At 39.4% G+C, this 18493-nt stretch overlaps 1 protein-coding gene and 1 long non-coding RNA gene across 3 annotated transcripts in view; both read right to left on the bottom strand.

Annotated features, from left to right (window-relative positions):
* The window catches only part of LOC146482981 (uncharacterized), a 79796-nt gene that overhangs the window by 375 nt on the left and 60928 nt on the right, over positions 1-18493 (bottom strand). Inside the window, exon 6 of one of the 2 annotated variants that reach the window (XR_014864021.1) lies at positions 79-95. The exons of the other annotated variant lie outside the window; for it this stretch is intronic. This is a non-coding gene — a long non-coding RNA (uncharacterized LOC146482981). Of the gene's footprint in view, positions 1-78; positions 96-18493 lie in introns of those variants that run through there. 2 annotated transcript variants of the gene reach the window in all.
* LOC146482983 (uncharacterized) overlaps positions 12666-18493 on the bottom strand; it is a 55014-nt gene continuing 49186 nt past the window's right edge. Inside the window, exons 11-12 of the mRNA XM_085106488.1 lie at positions 13811-18205; positions 12666-13308 (exon numbers count right to left, since the gene is read on the bottom strand). Coding sequence (XP_084962614.1) covers positions 13823-18205 — 4383 coding nt within the window. The 3' untranslated portion in view covers positions 12666-13308; positions 13811-13822. The remainder of the gene's footprint in view (positions 13309-13810; positions 18206-18493) is intronic.

Raw genomic sequence — 18493 nt, 5'->3', positions numbered from 1 at the left:
GACATCCAAACAAACCCTCATTCAGAAGGAGCCTTAACCTTCCTCGTTATTCTTTGCACCTCTACCATAGTTGATATTCATTGGGGGAATGTAAACTCATATTTTGAAAATTAACAGCAATAAATACCAACCAATCGTTACTATTGCTTTCGCTGTTGTTGTTTTCAGCTTGCGTAAGAAGATCGATCATATGACATTCCTCAAGGACTCCGGAAATTGTTTCGCTTCCATACATGGTCATGAAACTATTCACAACATGAATTAAGCACGTTTCCTTCAAAGGGTTTCTTTGTCTAGCCAAGAAAAGGGGTTTCCCCTCCGTTGGCTTTTTGGTTTCACCGGAAAAAGCCAATTGAAACGGTGTCAGTTCACAATGGTGGGGAAAAACCCGTTCGATCTGCTTTACACTGAAAACTCTCCTACCTGTCGTTACATAGTGGATCTTCAAGAACCACGAACTTGCTATATTTTCATCGCAAGAAACCGAATCTTTATCACGAGTCATTTACTTTGAACTCAACTGATTGAAAAGAGAAGTTTCAAATTACGAAACGTTATATTTATTCGAAGTAACCAAATTAATTATTAAATTTTATGAATTCATAGAAATAAGTTAATGAAAGACCAGGGCATAGATGGAAACTTATCGCGTTAGGCTTAGGGCCTATTCATATCAATTTTGTCTTCTGTTCATTTAATTTATCGCGTTAGGCTTAGGGCCTATTCATATCAATTTTGTCTTATTTATTGGCCGTGTTGTAGCTATCATAAGGTCTCACGTGATTGGCTTGCAACCCTTCTAGAAAACAATAGAACAAACAGCAGAAAAAATAATTTAAGCCCAAAAAACAACAGCAACTGCAGAAAAATTAAAACAATTAAAAGCTTGCGAGAGCTGCTACAATGAATTCATTTCGAAAAATTTAGCCCGGTTACTGAGATCTTGGTAACCAAGCTAGCCCGCCTTCTCATACGGATGACATCAAAATGTTTACAAAGGACAGAGCGGAGAGGCGAGATCTCGGAAGCTGAGTCGGACAAGTTGACTAAGATCATATGAAGAGGCCATTAATCTGGTATACCAAAAAGCAGAGATACTTGCTATTGAATCAGTTATGATATAAGAGATTACAGAGTAATACGACACACAATCAAAACTTACAGCACAAAATTTTAAAGACCGTTTGACAAAAATACAAATTTGAACATTCCTTTTCTTCTACAAAACTCACTGTTACTTTAGTATCCTTATAAACAGTTCATTTTGCTAATACAGTGGAACCCAATTAATACGGATTTATACCACAGGAGGATTCTTTTCAGTTTAATGGAAAGAATTATCTTCAAATACATGCCAACCTATTCATGGCAGCGGTTGAAACCGAAATCCTTAGTGAGAGCACAAACAAATCACTGGTGTAGGAAAGGTATATCGATGACATGTTCTCTTTGTGAAACAAAAGCATAGAGGAAATAAATGAGTTCACTGCAACTACCGGAAATCTAACAACCACTATTGTGAATCATATATTCAACTTTCTTGTTCTGGCCGTATCTCAGTTTCTTTTCCCTTTTTTTCTTCACAAACGCCAATAATGTCCAACTTTTTTTTAACTGAACAGGAAGCTCTGAATTAATTTTTTTTCTTTCATCCAAGCCTTTAACCAGCCAAAACTCATTTTTGACTGGACACTGTCCGTTTCCCTGCCCATTTTTATCAAGCCCTGGGTTATTTTATGCCCTGATGGCTTGTGTTAAGTGGTAAACTGAACAAACCACGCAGAGACTACCCCCCCCCCCTCTCTACTCCTGCTTCTAACACTGACTAAGTCTGGTTGTACACAAGGACGTTTTTCTTGACAAGTCTACATTTAAAATACAAACGTTTTAATTTTGGTTATACGACAAAATATGTCGTATAAAGTTTCTCTTTGACAACTCTCCTTGTTAGAAGACTTGTTGGAAACGAGTAGGAACTGGAACTAGTCAAATTTGCACGTGATCATTTGTATCAGATTTCTCGGAGAGATTCTTGTTTTGAATGTAACTCTCGAAGGAACTCTGGAACTATTACTTCTAAATGTAGCGGAATTTATCTTGTACGTCGGAAATAGCGGAATTCTTTCTCAGGGAATGTTATCATGTAATCTTTGAGTTTATCAAGGATTAAAGAGTTTGGTCAAATACAACAAGACTGATGATCTAGGCTTTGAAGACGTTCACCGAAAACTTGGTAATCCTTTTCACGAGAACAAGTCCTAAAATTATAATTTTGACGGCGTTTTAAATTGTACGGCCCTTATTGTTTCTTGTCCTAGGGTGTGATATACAAGTCGCATTTCTTCCTTTGTGACGTCTTCAAGTTGGCATCTCAAATCGAGGGCGTACATTTTAATTGTAGATTAATGCTAAATTATTCGTCTTTTTCTCTCATCTATTACCACGAGGAACGTTACAGCAGGACGAACAACAGTGAAGCCTAAATAAGTTCTTATAGTTATTTCCCGGACAAACCATTTGCCAAGTTTATTCCATGGAACGGTCCGTCTATAACAACATGGAGGAGGGGCATTATGGTGTTATGGCAGATTTCCGTTTTGTACACGCTTTGAACTTTCCATACATCAGGGGCACCCAACGGATCGTTTCGGTAAATTATCTGTTCGGAAGGCCCTTAATCTCCTACAATTTTCTAAAAATAATTTTCGCCTCGAACTTTCGTGATATGGGAAATTTAAGGCCTGGTGTTTTCGGATTGATAAAAATGTCGTTTCGGGTACCGACAAAACGGTCAGCTAAGATTTTCGGAAAGGAAATAAGACCTAAGTTTTTGGGAAATAGACAAAAATGCCCTAGTAATTTCGAAAAGACTCAACTTCCCCTAGAATGACCGAACAGATAAAAATATTATAGCGCAGCTTTAAATGAATCTACAGAGCTTTAATTAAATAAAGGCACTCCAGATAGCCTGAAATAGCGTTTTAAAGGATCTGAGAGAAAACTCCCATTGGGTGCCCCTGATACATTTCCCAGTATTTTTTCCCGCGAACTATTTTTAGTAGTAGTTCACGGCTGGTTCGCTATACAGACAAATGTATAGAAAGTTCAAAACACGACTGGACGCTTTCTGGCACAGCTACATCACTCCAATTTTTTTTCTTAAAATCCTTTTCCTCGGTGCCAAAAGTTTCCAATTGATGAATTTTTCAGAAGCGATGTTTCATAAAAATTATTTGACATCGGATTTCCATACAAACACTGTTATTTCATGCCTGTTTGCCTACTCGTCAAAATGGCGTCAAAAACCGCGATAAGGCCTATTATATAGCCTATACCTTTATTGCAAATGGAATTGAAAAGCTTGTCTGTTGTTGTTATTATCATTTAATCATTGTTATTAGAGAACTAGAAACACTCCGTAAGATACGGTAATAATTATTGTCATACAGATCTTTCAAAATCTGTGGTCACAATATGGATATTACAATGTTCTTACAGTAATCATTCCTGTGAACACATTCAATTTAGTGTAATCTCCTTCGGGAAGTCTAGAGTGGAACAATCCAGCCAATCAGAGCATGAGCACTAAAATGGCTTTCAAAGCGAGAACGGCGAGTTCTCGAAGACGAAGACGAAGAGCAGTTTAGCTCAGCTTAAGTCATGAATAACATAAGCATTTCAAATGTTTTACTTGATGTTAGTCGTTTTCAAATAACATGCTTACATGTAAACAACATTTTATTTTCTATCAGATTTTTTTTAAGCGAATCATTGTTTTCACTGCAAGGTCAGTAAACTTTAGTTTTCCATTGCTTCCTTTGGTGTGAATTTTCACGCTTCGTTCTAAACTTGATCACTTGGTGCATCAACAATGCCATGGTTATACGCCTCGTTCCAGGCTTGATCACATGGTGTATGTTTACATGCCCCGGCGTAAAACAAAAGTTAGATTCATTATCTTACCAACAACACGTTCTAAAACCTTCCGTCGTATTCTAAAATAGCCCAATTCTAGTAAAAATGTGACACTTTTATCGTATTTTTGCAAGATTTGGGTTAATCGGCTAGTCGTATGTAAAAAGTTTGCATAAAAGAAGTAAATTTTACCAAATTCGAACGTATGTTTGCAATTTTTCACTAATAGAGGGTATTTGTTGCCAAACTTTTGCTTTGTTTTGCAAGATATTGCGAAAAATGTCGTTTTTCAGAATATGCTGCCTTCCATCAACAAAAATAAAATGAAAAATGGCCATGGAAATTTCCACGTCGTTTTTGATACATAGGCAAAATGGCCATGGAAATTTCCACGTCGTTTTTGATACAAAGGCAAAATGGCAATAGAAATTTCCACATCGGTTTTGATATAAAGGCAAAAAGGCCATGGAAGTTTCCACGTCGGTTTTGATACCAAGGCAAAATTTCCAACGTCATTTTTTAGCAGAAGTACAAATTGAACATTGAAACTGCATCGTTATTTTTCTGGATGAATTTCTAAATGTCGAGCGTAAAGGTCATTGGAAAACTACTAACATGAATGATGGGCAGTGAAAATTTTTCGACTTTACTTTTAACCTCTTCCAAGACATATTCTCCATTTTACAAATTGCCCTTTCTTTACACAAAAAAATGATGCAAAGAAATATAGAACGAACACCACGATAACATAAAAAAACATGAAATCTTGTGGCATGGATGACATTAAGTGCTCGATATGCTCTACTATTACTAAATTGAAAACAAACTGCTGAAATGTTTAAAAAATTTAATCCATTTGATTTTTGTCCACTCTGTACTAATTATCTGTTTAAATCAAATGAGGTTTTTTTTTTAATTTCTGATCTCAGTTATCTATCTGATATCCCACATGCCGTTTTAATTTTGGCACAACAGTCGACAGCCGGGCAATTTGGATTGCAGAAGTGACTCTCACTGCACCTGAAAATTAAAGTAACAACACAAAATCAGCACAACTTAATCGCCAAAGTTTAACATTAGTTTAGGTTACTGAGGAGGTAGTGAACGGTAACTAAACAACTCGCCCCGCGGTACGAAAAGGCTAATTGATAGATTCAAAAGTTGAAGGGACGTTATCAGTTATTTCCGTTCATTCGCGCGAAAAAGGAATACATATCCATGTAAAAAAAGGATAATAATAATAATAATAATAATAATAATAATAATAATAATAATAATAATAATAATAATAATAATAAAAGATTTTCATCGAAAAGCGAAAAGGGAGATCAGTCGCGAACAAGTCAATAAATTAAAGGAACGTACTGAAACAAAGTGACATCTGAGCGTTGACGGGTGAGCGCAGGCTTCGCCAGTGGCATGAAGAAATCTAACGTAATAGTCGCGGGGAGCTATGAAAATTTCATGAAGTGAGCTCTAATATTCGTCATACAGTCAAACTTGTATTAAGCGGACACCCTCGGGCTTGGGACCTTGCTATTGTCCGCTTATTTTATACAGGGTGCCCGCTGAAAACAGGTTCCCTATCATATTAATATTCCTCAGTATCTAAAGGTCTTGAAATTCCACTCAGAAGGATAATGTAGAAATTTGTGCAAGTTAAGAATATTTTGTAGACCCTATTATTAATGGCAGAAACAAGAAAGATTTCATTCTTACCGTGACCCGGCGGGATAGATGTCTTCCAACGATTTAGTCGCACTGGCCTAATCTCTGGTTTTTGAAAACCGATTCATCCACTGTTCGTGGATCCGAGGTAGTACACACCAAATTTGTATCAGCTTTTGTTCTTTGTCGAACGTTGTATTACAAGCTGTAAAGGCAGTTGTATGGCCTGATGATCACGGAGTTCTATGTGCTTGTCCAGAGAAATGAATATGTGTCGTCTTAAGTCAGATGGAAAACAAAATAAGCCCTTTGTCGGCGCAACAGTGGCAGTTGTGGTGAGGCGTATACAACCCAGATACCGACTGCGTCACGTACTAGGTTCGTGTGAAGTCTCCCATGCTACTTTTCTTGAAGAAAAGAGCCTTGAGAAGTAAAATCAAGTCTTTCACGTACAAAGTAATGTTTTTTTTTCCTTTTTGGTGTAATTCTGTGACGAGCTCTGCCGGCACACAGTCATTAACAAAAGATATATGTTACATATTCCCCCTGACATTTCCGGCCCTTGTCATAGAATCATTTGTGGCATATTTGTGGTCCACCGAGAAACGGTTACAAGGCTTTCCGCTTATAGATTATTGCCGTTGTACGGTCACAACTGAGAACAGCTGGTTTCTGAATGTTGTATATTACTAGTTTCTCATCTGCATCAACTTGGGACTCTCTGACATGTGGTGATGAGCTGTGCTAGATCCTCTCGTGCGAGAATTTCATAACTATTATTGTAGAAATGTCAATGACCTTTGGGTCCCAGCACGTTGTATGTAAGTTCACACGAACCGATAAATCAGTCCCGTAAGAACAAGTAAGGATGAGATCCAGGATCCGAAATTAATGTAACAGGCAAAGTGCAGTTATTTATAATTCGTTCAAAAGAATAGACAGATCCGCGATCCACTACACTCTAGGACGCGCCAAGCAGAAGAAATGTCTAATGCTTAAAACCGTTTAGATTTTCAATATTTCTACTCCGCAGAGAACACACAGAAATGCTGGAAATGGCCATGGTAATTTTCTACCCTCTCCCTCCCCCTCCCTCCCCCCCGCCACGACGTTGTAAACACGACGTTTGTAAACATTGGCATTGGAAATTTCCATGGCTATTTTGAGTTTGTAAAAAAAAAAAATGGCCTTGGAAATTTCCATAGCCATTTTGTCTTTGCAAAAAATGGCCTTGGAAATTTCCATGGCCATTTTGAGTTTATAAGAAAAAAATGGCCTTGGAAATTTCCATGGCCATTTTGTGCTTGCAAAAAAAATGGCCTTGGAAATTTCCATGGCCATTTTGAGTTTGTAAGAAAAAAAAATGGCCTTGGAAATTTCCATGGCCATTTTGTGTTTGGAAGAAAAAATGGCCTTGGAAATTTCCATGGCCATTTTGTTTCTGGCAATAAAATGTTGGACATTTAGTGAAAAACATGCCATACTACCTTAAACTGGTAATTTTCACAACAATTCTTGTTATTTCTGACATGCTGGAATTGGCTAAAAGTTGCAATAACAGCGCATACTGGCCCAATTTGTGAAAGTGCTACTAGGAAGTTGGCAAATATAAGCCATACGAGCCTAATTATTGCAAACTTTACCTGATATTTTGGCACTTTTTTATCCGAAAGTGCCAATTTTGTACAAAAAAAGGCGTTTTAGAATATCACATTTGGTTTTAGAACGTGTTCAACTAAACAAGTACAACAGGAAACAATATTTCAAATGTCCGATATTTTTAGCCTTGTAGTTTTTTCACAGGTTTTATGTAATCACCCTAATAGACGGCGTTTTAGGAACGTTAAGTACTTAGTAACAAGAAGTATTAGTCAGAAGTCTGTTCCACCGTTTAAAAAGTAAAATGACACTACAATTTATCGTATATTCAATAGTTTCAAACAAATACAATGGTAAGTTCTGTTTCCTTTCTACTTTCAACATGTCATTAAAGCCTGGTTTACACGTACGACGCAAGCATAAGCATAAGCACAAGGATGTTTACACATACGATAACCATAAGCATAAGGTGACATACGCAAGCGCAGAAGCATAAAAATTTGCTGCCGCCATTTTGCAAATGGCAACGCATGAGTAACTAGAATGTACGCTGACAACTTGTCACTGTTTTTCAGTTTTATTTCCTTGCGCTTGTGCTTATGCTTGCGTCGCGCCGGCTTACACGTAGGTTTCTTGCGCTTTTGCTTGTGTTTATGCTTATGCTTGCGTCGTACGTGTAAACCAGGCTTAAATACACATTTCCGTTGTTAAACACGTTTCTTGTTATCACTGCGTTTTCCCGTTTCACATAGGCACCATGGGTCATTTTTAACTCTTTCAACCTTACCTTCTTATTGCCATCATAACAGCACTCCTGCCTCCCCAAGGCAGCATTCACTGCCGTTCCGGTATACTAGTCTATAGTATATGCCTCAATTTCTGGCTAAAACCTCGCCTGCCCCTCCCCCCTCTAACATTTGTCTGCAAGTAACGTAATATGCTGTATCTTTCCGCATTACCTGCCGCGTTACTGTGGATAAAATATTCCTGATATTGTATACTAAATATAGTATATATTTGTGCTGTAAAAACTAATTTCCGATAAAGTAGCAGTACAGGGCTAATTACTCCTGAATTACCAGTAGTGTACACGAAATATAATGACATACGAATCCGACGGTATTACGAAGTAGCCACGGAACGTACACAAACAGAGCACTCGTGTCAGCTAAATTAAAGGTCCTCAAAGGTTAAGATCCAATTTTGTAAGGATTGACATTTGAATTTATCGCGTGGTGGTAAGTTTTCAAACATTTAAAAATGGTCGTTAGGTTTCCACGTGGTTAGAATCAAGCGTAACTCTACTGACACAAATACACAATTACAAATAAATTCATCGATGTAAGCGAAAACCTACCTTTTCCACAGTGATGACAGTATTGAGTAATTAGCTTCTTCGGACGATATTTCTTTGTCACAGCTTGGACAAAACATCTTTCGATCTCTATAGAAATGAACTTAAAGCGAAAGAACACTCAGAACAAACTTCGTCGTCTGGATTTTGTAGATGAAAACATGAAGCATCGTGGAAACAAGTACAGTTCTGCCGTGGCATTTTACTTCTGCCTTAGCATTTCACTACCGCCGTGTTAAAACTCTTGCAGTTGTGCCGTGAGTTGGCGTGGTTGTGCCGTGAGTTGGCGCGGTTGTGCCGTGAGTTGGCGCGGTTATGCCGTGAGTTGGTGTGGTTGTGCCGTGAGTTGGCGCGGTTGTGCCGTGAGTTGGCGTGTTTGTGCCGTGAGTTGGCGTGTTTGTGCCGTGAGCTGGCGCGGTTGTGCCGTGAGTTGGCGTGGTTGTGCCGTGAGTTGGCGTGTTTGTGCCGTGAGTTGGCGCGGTTGTGCCGTGAGTTGGCGCGGTTGTGCCGTGAGTTGGCATGGTTGGGCCGTGAGTTGGCGCGGTTGTGCCGTGAGTTGGCGCGGTTGTGCCGTGAGTTGGTGTGGTTGTGCCGTGAGTTGGCGCGGTTGTGCCGTGAGTTGGCGTGTTTGTGCCGTGAGTTGGCGTGTTTGTGCCGTGAGCTGGCGTGGTTGTGCCGTGAGTTGGCGCGGTTGTGCCGTGAGTTGGCGTGTTTGTGCCGTGAGTTGGCGTGTTTGTGCCGTGAGTTGGCGCGGTTGTGCCGTGAGTTGGCGCGGTTGGGCCGTGAGTTGGCGCGGTTGTGCCGTGAGTTGGCGCGGTTGTGCCGTGAGTTGGCGTGTTTGTGCCGTGAGTTGGCGTGTTTAGTTGGCGTGTTTGTGCCGTGAGTTGGCGCGGTTGTGCCGTGAGTTGGCGTGGTTGTGCCGTGAGTGATGTGGTTGTGCCGTGACTTGGTGTATGTGAAGTGATACTTGTGGGCCAGTGTAGTTTTTTTTAGCTTTCTTTTTTGCAACTACACACCACCAACTGCTCTAGTTGTATACATGTACCTGTAATGGAAATGATGGTCTGGATCCCAGGAGAAGAATGAAAAATATAGCAAAGCCAAGAGCAAATTTCTTGCTCAACAAGTTTTATTCTGTCAGCTTGTGGTCACTCTCTCCACTCTTTGTACATGTCTTGGTTGACAAAGCTGAATTTAGGGTGGGGTGGTCTAAGTATCTTATTTCACACCTCGGAAAAAAAATTGTCTTAGCTTATTGAATTAGTTCTTAATTCGTCATCACAGCTTCAATTTCTTAAATCTGGGCTTCATTGTAACCGCTAAATGACCAGTTAATTTTGTAATTTTTGTTTAAAACAGGCCAAGAGTCTCACGCCAGAAGGAGCTCATCAGTACATTAAAAGCAAAAGACCTCACATTCTGCTCTCTCCTCGGCAGTGGGAGACCATTAGATTGTTTCACCAAAACCTGTTGCAGCAGGAAAATCGTCATACCACAGGACATTAATTGTTATAAGATTATTGTGATGTGAAGTGTTGTGGTAAACATTTGGCCATAAACCCTTACTTCTCTCTCTGTATGCAGGTGGAATGGATGTCAGAACTCACATTACATTACATTTTTTGTGCTTATAATTTAATTGTTTTGGTACATCCTTTCTTTTGTGAGATAAATTTGAATAAATTAGCTCAACTAGTATGAATGTGTATAATGTTGGCCTTAATTTGAATAGCACACATTTGCATTAAATTAGACAGAGTGTTTGGTAAGACAAGGCTGTCAATGGTCTCCATGTTCACTCTTCAGTTTGGAAAAAAAATGCTAAGTTCTGCTCTTTGTCAGTTACAAAAGGAAACAAAGTATCCTCGTAAATCAAAGCGCAATTTCTATTTGCCAGAAATGGATGGCTTCATCACTTACTCAGTAATTGGAATTTTTGAAAACTGTGAGAGATTGCCAGGGTAATATCATCTTATATCTCCCAGTTTGAGTTGTGTCACGTGAAACATTTTGACAAATCACACACACGACAAAGTGTTTGATGGATTAGAAAAACCTGGTAACATTTGATTAAAAACCTCATTTGAGGTCTGGCAAGGTCTAATTACTCCAGCTGCAAGTGTCAGGGATGCCCATTGTTATGTCCCGCAGTTTCTAAATCACGAGAAGACCAGAAGTATGCCCCACTTCACCCTCCTGAATAGGGTACTAGTTTTGATTGCAAATCCCAGAGCTTCCACTCGTACACCTGGGTGGGGATGGACGATACAAGGAAAAGTTCCTCATCAAAGATAAATAGCTATTCAAATTCTCACATTTTTGAAAATACATGGTTTTTATCAATTAAACTGATTGGTCAATTTCAAGGTCCCAGTTTTGTGAACGGAAACTAGTCCCTCGCATTTTGTTACATTTCTGTAACAGAGCACAGGTTTGAAGTTATACCCCAAAGATAGAAATAGAGAGGCAATGAGGAAAAAGTTTTCTTTCCCAAGGAAATGACGCTGTGACAGAATGAAAGTCTAACGACCAAAACACGTTACCACAGCTTCTCTCTGAGATCTCTGTGATTCTTACAACGTGTGGCGAAATGTGTAAGCTCCGTTACTGAACAAATGTCCAGCTTAGTTGTCTTAATTTACCTTTCCACAGAAAAAGTAAACCGTCGACGTCCTCTTTCAAAGAACCTTTTTATTACTTTTCAACATGTCAACACTCTGAAACTAAATAAGCTATACTAAGGTATGCTCGTTAACATTCTGAAGTTAAACTAAATAAAGTGTACTGAGTGGTTATCCAGTGACATGAGAAGCATCTCCTGTATACTGAGGTTTCTTCTATTGTTGTTTCATGTTCTTATTTGCCTTTGGCGGTAAACGATAATTCAAATGATCACATCATCCTCAATCATCTTGTATCTTTACTTATTTGTCATGTGTTTCAATTCTTTTTTCCGGGTGGGTGCCCCACGTGGGATCTCGTTTCCAGCTCGCACTCTTACCCTTTTGGGTTCTCTTTTGATATTTTCTCCACTGCAATGTTTAGCAAAATAAATACCATCAGGTTAGAGAACAATGAACTACTTCATTACAAAGTTTCGGCCGCGTACTCTCGTTGAGGGAGGGACCACCTCCCGCAAAAAAAACAACAACAACAACAACAAAAACAGATCAAAGACCAGAGGAAAGCTGGCAGGAGAAAGCACGTGTACAGGGATCTTACAAACTTGGGAAAAGATATCCATCATTTATACCATTTACAATTTTCTACATAGATTCATGAAGGCCCTGGTACTTTTTTCTGTCCCAAGTCAATGTTTTGGATCACTCGAGTAACGTCTGCCCTGGAAAAACAGTTTATTTTAATAATATTTAATGGAAATTTCCTTGCGAGTTAGTCTAATTTAAAATTAGTGTGTCGTAGACACTAAATAACCAGCCTAAATTAGGTTCCAAACTACTGTATTATTTTCGGCAATGTTATCTGTACGTGAGTAACATTGTCACCTTAGACCACACCTTGTTTACTGAAAAAAAAAAAACTCAATACCGTAAACACTGGCATATAAGCCGTACTTTTTTTGCTTGCAATTTTCGCTCAAAATCGGGAGTGTGGCTTATCTGCGAGAACATCTACAAAAGATTACGTGAAACTGCAATTTTCGAAACAAGCAAACTGTGCTCAAGTGTGAGAATAATTCAGTTTTGCAGAAGCAATTGCTAATTCAAAAATGTGATTAAAGCTTTCTGAATATTTCTATATGATTTTCATATTGTCTTTATTAAGCACTCAGTTTAATTTGTGTATAAAAGATATAAAGACAAAATATTTTCATTTACGTCACAAAACATTAATTCTAACGTTTCTGCCCTCATTCTTTCAGCTCGATTCTAGGCACTTTAATTTTTTTATGATTTTTTGCTCTTTTCTTGCTATTGCCATTCTATAAAAGTTATAATTGATGAAATAAACATTAAGTACTTTTAATTGAGAAAAAAAATAACAGTGCCTTACTATTGACATCTGAGTGAAATGGAAGTTGTAACAGAAAAACATTTAATAATAATAACAATAAGAGTAGTAATGATAATATTTTATTGAACTCTCTTGTAGTGATTTACCGAATTGACGGGTTACATCAGTGAAAACTAAATAAACTCAAAGTACCCTGTATACATTAAATGAAATCTATGTACACTACATTGCAATTTATGAGGTAATCACGTCTATGATGAAGAGCAGTCAGTTTTTTTATTCTAGACACCCGTTTTCTTGCATAAATGATAAACTAAAATTTAATCTTTTTCTACCAGTGTACTGTAATTCTATTTAAGCAATCAAGAAAAAAAAAAAGTCTCAGATACTTCACGTCTAATTTGATTCTCAAATTGCAAGGTTTTTCCAACCCATTGAGGAATTTGGCAACTCCTACACTAGGTAACCATGAACCAATCTAAATACTGCCTTTAAGCACAGAAGTTTATTGATAAAAAATGTTAAGACAATTTCGTAGAGAAAATGTTTCAAAACTGTGTAAAGTGTCCAATCCTTATCTAAAAACGTTTGTAATTAACTGTACGGTATATAATAACGACTTCAAAATAATCGAAATCACACGATAATTAAAAAAAAAAAAACGGCAGCAAGTATTTACAGTCTCTTGCACGAGTTCCTAGCCATCCTTGTCTTGTCTTGATGATTCTCCATCATGTAAGCCGTAATAAATGATGTGTTGGTCTTTTCTTCATTTATAACGGCTGTGTGTTCAGCAGCTAAAAAGCAAAAACACCAAGAATTGAGATAAATTTGAGTGACAGCAACAAACGTCTGCAACAATTATCCATAACAGTCTTGCAGAGGCGGAGTGCTTTTCTTCAACATTTCTTGCATGTGTTAGTCTGCGTCTCTTTCAGATTAAGCCATATAATTCCTCATGCCTTAAAAACTGTCCAAAAAATCGCGTCAATGAAGAAAAAATATTTCGCGTATAAGCAAGAAACCACAAAAGGCTACTAATTTTCGAGCGAACATTTTACAGGGGAGAAACGGAAAATTTCCAATGGCACAAAAATCGTAAATGCTAACAAAAGACTGTCGGTATTCTTCCCGAACCAAAGTGATGAACAGGGAAACTGTTCCATTGAAAACTTTTAGACTTTTTTCCATTCAATTGAAATAGGTTTCAAAATTAAACGCTAAATAAAATGAGCTGCATATAAATGATCAAGGAGAGCTGGCCAATTCTCTTATTCAAACGTTGATCAGTGTACTCACAGAGCAGGTCAGCTACTCTTCTCCGCCTAATTCTAGTGTGGCGTCATCACCAATGAGTACAAACGGAGCCCAGTGATCCACTGTGCTAAACTCGTCAGATTCTTTCATGGATTTCATGGCTTGGTTCAGAGCTGTACTAGCACTTTCACCTTTCATTAAGTGCTGGTAGAATATTTTCATGAACTCCATAGTAGCCTCGTCATCAATCGCCCACAATGACACCAGAACAGACCGAGCACCAGCACCCAAAAATGCCCGTGCGATGCCAACCACACCCTCAGCCTTAATCTCCCCACGAGCACTATGACAGCAACTCAGTACAACCAGCCTTGCTCGCATCTGAACATTCAGCACATCTTTCATTGTTAAAACGAAGTCTTCCTCGATAGGAGTCCGTGATGCCGGTGAAGGATTTGGTGCTAGGAGAATTTCTCCTGTTTCCATCTGCCCATGTGCAGCAATGTGCACCAAAGCAACCGAGGAGAGCCCTTTCAATACTTCATTCTTCGTTGCTTGTCTTCCAATTAACGGTGTAGTGTGAAGTATTCGTCCAATCATCTGCGCTTCTTTTCGTGCGAATGACAGCTGCTCAAACTTCTCTCCCTTCAAAGTAACCTCTTGGATCCAAGGATCACCCACGATCAGCGCCCCACTCTTACTGTGGTAATCAGCGGGACAATCTGTGATCAATTTTAAACTCGTCAGCGATGGAATCATACGCACTCTGAAGGATTCGCAGAGGTACTTTGAATCTGAGTCCATGAATGCAGCGAAAGGAGCCAAACACAATGGACCCTCAGGGACGAATATTACTTCACTGTGAAGTAATAAATCTTGGATGGGACTAATGAGAGTCTCATATAATAAACTTAAAGCACTATTTCGGGAATTGGAGGACTGATTTTGTCTCTCATCGGGAGGGGATCTCTCATCTGCAAGGTTTTCGTCTCTCGTCATAGTTAATGAACGATTCTCACACTCGACTACATTTCTTCCACGAATTTTCTTCATTGCGGTGTCCAAGAAATCATCGGCATCAACTTGACCATCGGGAATCTGTTTTCTTCTTAACTGAACATCCTTTCCTTTCTGAAAAACCCAAAAAATGACTTCTTGGCGTTCAAGCGCAAAGAAAACTGTATTAGAAGCAAAACCATTTAAAATGTCAGGCATAGTTCCTATTTCCGTGTCATATTCCGCTGGGTCATGTTTGGATGTATACTTGAACTCCATGAGATCATTCAGAGCCTGTGCACGTCCCTGCTCAGCAGATAAAAGGGCCTCCACAATCTTGTCTTGCGCTAACAACAAACGCCATAAACTAACGTATGCGTTTTTGTGCAAATTGCGCAAGCTCACCTTCCAGTCATCATTCAATCCAAGATCGCGCCTTACATCATTCAAAGTTTTAATACTGTGTTGATGACAGTCTACAGCTTTGCACAAAAAACCAAGTGATTGAAAGGCTATTCCAAGGTGATGAAAGCATCGGCCAATTACAACTCTCTCTCCCACTTCCTTCGCGATTTCTAAGCATAGCTCATGGTAGTGTATGGCGTTGTTGAAATCTTTGATTTTGTAATAATCGCATCCTAGATTGCAACACGCACTTGCTTCACTTGAGACGTCTCCCACTTTTGTTGCGATTTCAAGGCGACGTTCATGGTAGTGGATTGCTTTTTCGAAATCTCCGAGAATGTGATAATCATTACCTAGATTACCATACGCTTTTCCTTCCATTGAGACGTCTCCCACTTTTCTTGCGATTCCAAGGTGAAGTTCATGGTAGTATATGGCTTTTTGGAAATCTCTAAGGTCCTGATAATGGCTGCCTAGATCACTATACGCCTCTCCTTCCATTGAGACGTTTCCCACTTTTCTTGCGATTTCTAGGTTACTTTTATAGTAGTGGATAGCTTTTTGGAAATCTCCGAGTCCATGATAATCGCGACCTAGATTACCATACACCATTCCTTTACTTGAGACTTCTCCCAGTTTTCTTGCGATTTCTAGGCAACATTCATGGTAATGTATGGCTTGTTTGAAATCTCCGAGTTTGTGGTAATCGTTGCCTAGATTACCATACGCTGTTCCTTCAAGTGACACGTCTCCCTCTTTTCTTGCGATTTCTAGGCTACGTTCATGGTAGTGGACGGCTTTTTTGAAATCTCCAAGTTTGTGATAATCACTGCCTAGATTACCATACGCCACTCCTTCACCTAAGACGTCTCCCACTTTCCTTGCGATTTCTAGGTCACGTTCATGATACTGAATGGCTTTTTGGAAATCACCGAGTTTGTGGTAATCGCTGCCTAGATTACCATACGAATTTCCTTCACGTGAGACGTCTCCCAGTTTTCTTGCGATTTCCAGGGAACATTCATGGTAATGTATCGCTTGTTTGAAATCTCCGAGTTCGTGGTAAGCGCTGCCTAGACAACCACACGAATATTTTTCACGTGAGATGTCTCCCACTTTTCTTGCGATTTCTAGGCAACATTCATGGTAATGTATGGCTTTTTTGAAATCTCCGAGTTCGTGATAATCGCTGCCTAGATCACTATACGCCCCTCCTTCCATTGAGACGTCTCCCACTTTTCTTGCGATTTCTAGGCGACCTTTATGGTGCTGTATGGCTTGTTTGAAATCCCTGAGTGTGTAATAATCGTCGCCTAGATTGCCATACGCTGTTCCTTCACTTGAGACATCTCCCACTTTTTTTGCGATTTGTAGGTGACGTTCATGGTATTGCAAGGCTTTTTCAAAATCTCCGAGACCCAGATAATCGTTGCCTAGATTACCATACGCCACTCCTAGTGAGGCGTCTACCACTTTTCCCGCGATTTCTATTCCACGTTCATGGTACTCTATGGCTTTTTTGAGATCTCCGAGTTTGTGATAATCGTTGCCTAGAGTACCATAAGCCACTCGTTCACTTGAAACGTCTCCCACTTTTCTTGCGATTTCTAGGCTACGTTCATGGTACTCTATGGCTTTTTTGAAATCTCCAAGTTGGTGATAATCGGTGCCTAGATTACCGTACGCCACTCCTTCACTTGAGACGTCTCCCACTTTTCTTGCGATTTCTAGGTCACGTTCATGGTACTCTATGGCTTTTTTGAAATCTCCGAGTTTGTGGTAAGCAGTGCCTAGACAGCCATACCAATTTCCTTCACTTGAAACGTCTCCCACTTTTCTTGCGATTTCCAGGCAACATTCATAGTAATGTATGGCGTTTTTGAAATCTCCGAGTTTTTGATAATCGTTGCCTAGATTACCATACGCCGTTCCTTCGCTTGAGACGTCTCCCATTTTTCTTGCGATTTCTAGGCAACGTTCATGGTAATGTATGGCGTTTTTGAAATCTCCAAGTCCATGATAATCGCCACCTAGATCACTACACGCCACTCCTTCCATTGAGCCGTTTCCCACTTTTCTTGCGATTTCTAGGTAACGTTCATGGTAGTGTATGGCTTTTTGGAAATCTCCGAGTTCGTGATAATCGCTACCTAGATTACCATACGCCGTTCCTTCACATGAGACGTTTCCCACTTTTCTTGCGATTTCTAGGCAACGTTCATGGTAGTGGATGGCTTTTTGGAAATCTCCGAGTCCATGATAATAGCTACCTAGATTACCATACGCCGTTCCTTCACTTGATACGTTTCCCACTTTTCTCGCGATTTCTAGGCAACGTTCATGGTAGTGGTTGGCTTTTTGTAAATCTCCGAGTCCATGATAATCGCTACCTAGATTACCATACACCACTCCTTCACTTGAGACGTTTCGCACTTTTCTTGCGATTTCTAGGCAACGTTCATGGTAGTGGATGGCTTTTTGGAAATCTCCGAGTCCATGATAATCGCTACCTAGATTACCATACGCCGTTCCTTCACTTGAGACGTTTCCCACTTTTCTTGCGATTTCTAGGCAACGTTCATGGTAGTGGATGGCTTTTTGGAAATCTCCGAGTCCATAATAATCGCTACCTAGATTACCATACGCCTTTCTTTCATTTGAGACGTTTCCCACTTCTCTAGCGATTTCTAGGTAACGTTCATGGTAGTGAATGGCTTTCTTGAAATCTCCCAGTCCATGATAGTCGCTACCTAGATTACCATACGCCGCTCCTTCATTTGAGACGTTTCCCATTTTTCTTGCGATTTCTAGGCAACGTTCATGGTAGTGAATGGCTTTTTGGAAATCTCCGAGTCCATGATAATCACTGCCTAAGTTACAATACGCCACTCCTTCACTTGAGACGTCTCCCACTTTTCTTGCCATTTCTAGGTCACGTTCATGGTACTCTATGGCTTTTTTGTAATCTACGAGTTTGTGATAATGGTCAACTAGATTACCACACGCCGTTCCTTCACTTGAGACATGGTTCATCGCCTTTGGTAATAATAGAGAAAAACAACCATCTAAAGACAATGATACTGAAAAAGAGAGACATGTGCTTAAAGTTTCAAATTTTAAATGTTTAAACATGTTTTAACAGATTTTATCACGGAGATCTTTTCTAAGTTTGCCTTTTTTTTTTTCATTTATTCTCTTTTAATTCTTCTTGTTCCTCTTTCCCAGTTAAGTGAGCCAGAATTTCATGTCCTGGAGACAAAATATCACTTAATTATGACGATGGGTTAGGAAAATATATATATTCCCCACGGCCAGAGCGGCAAA

This window comes from Pavona decussata, unplaced genomic scaffold (assembly GCF_977016875.1).
Source record: "Pavona decussata unplaced genomic scaffold, jaPavDecu1.1 SCAFFOLD_41, whole genome shotgun sequence".
Lineage (NCBI taxonomy): Eukaryota > Metazoa > Cnidaria > Anthozoa > Scleractinia > Agariciidae > Pavona > Pavona decussata.
Note: the sequence above shows the minus strand (reverse complement) of the source record. Positions and strands in the feature narration are given on the sequence as shown.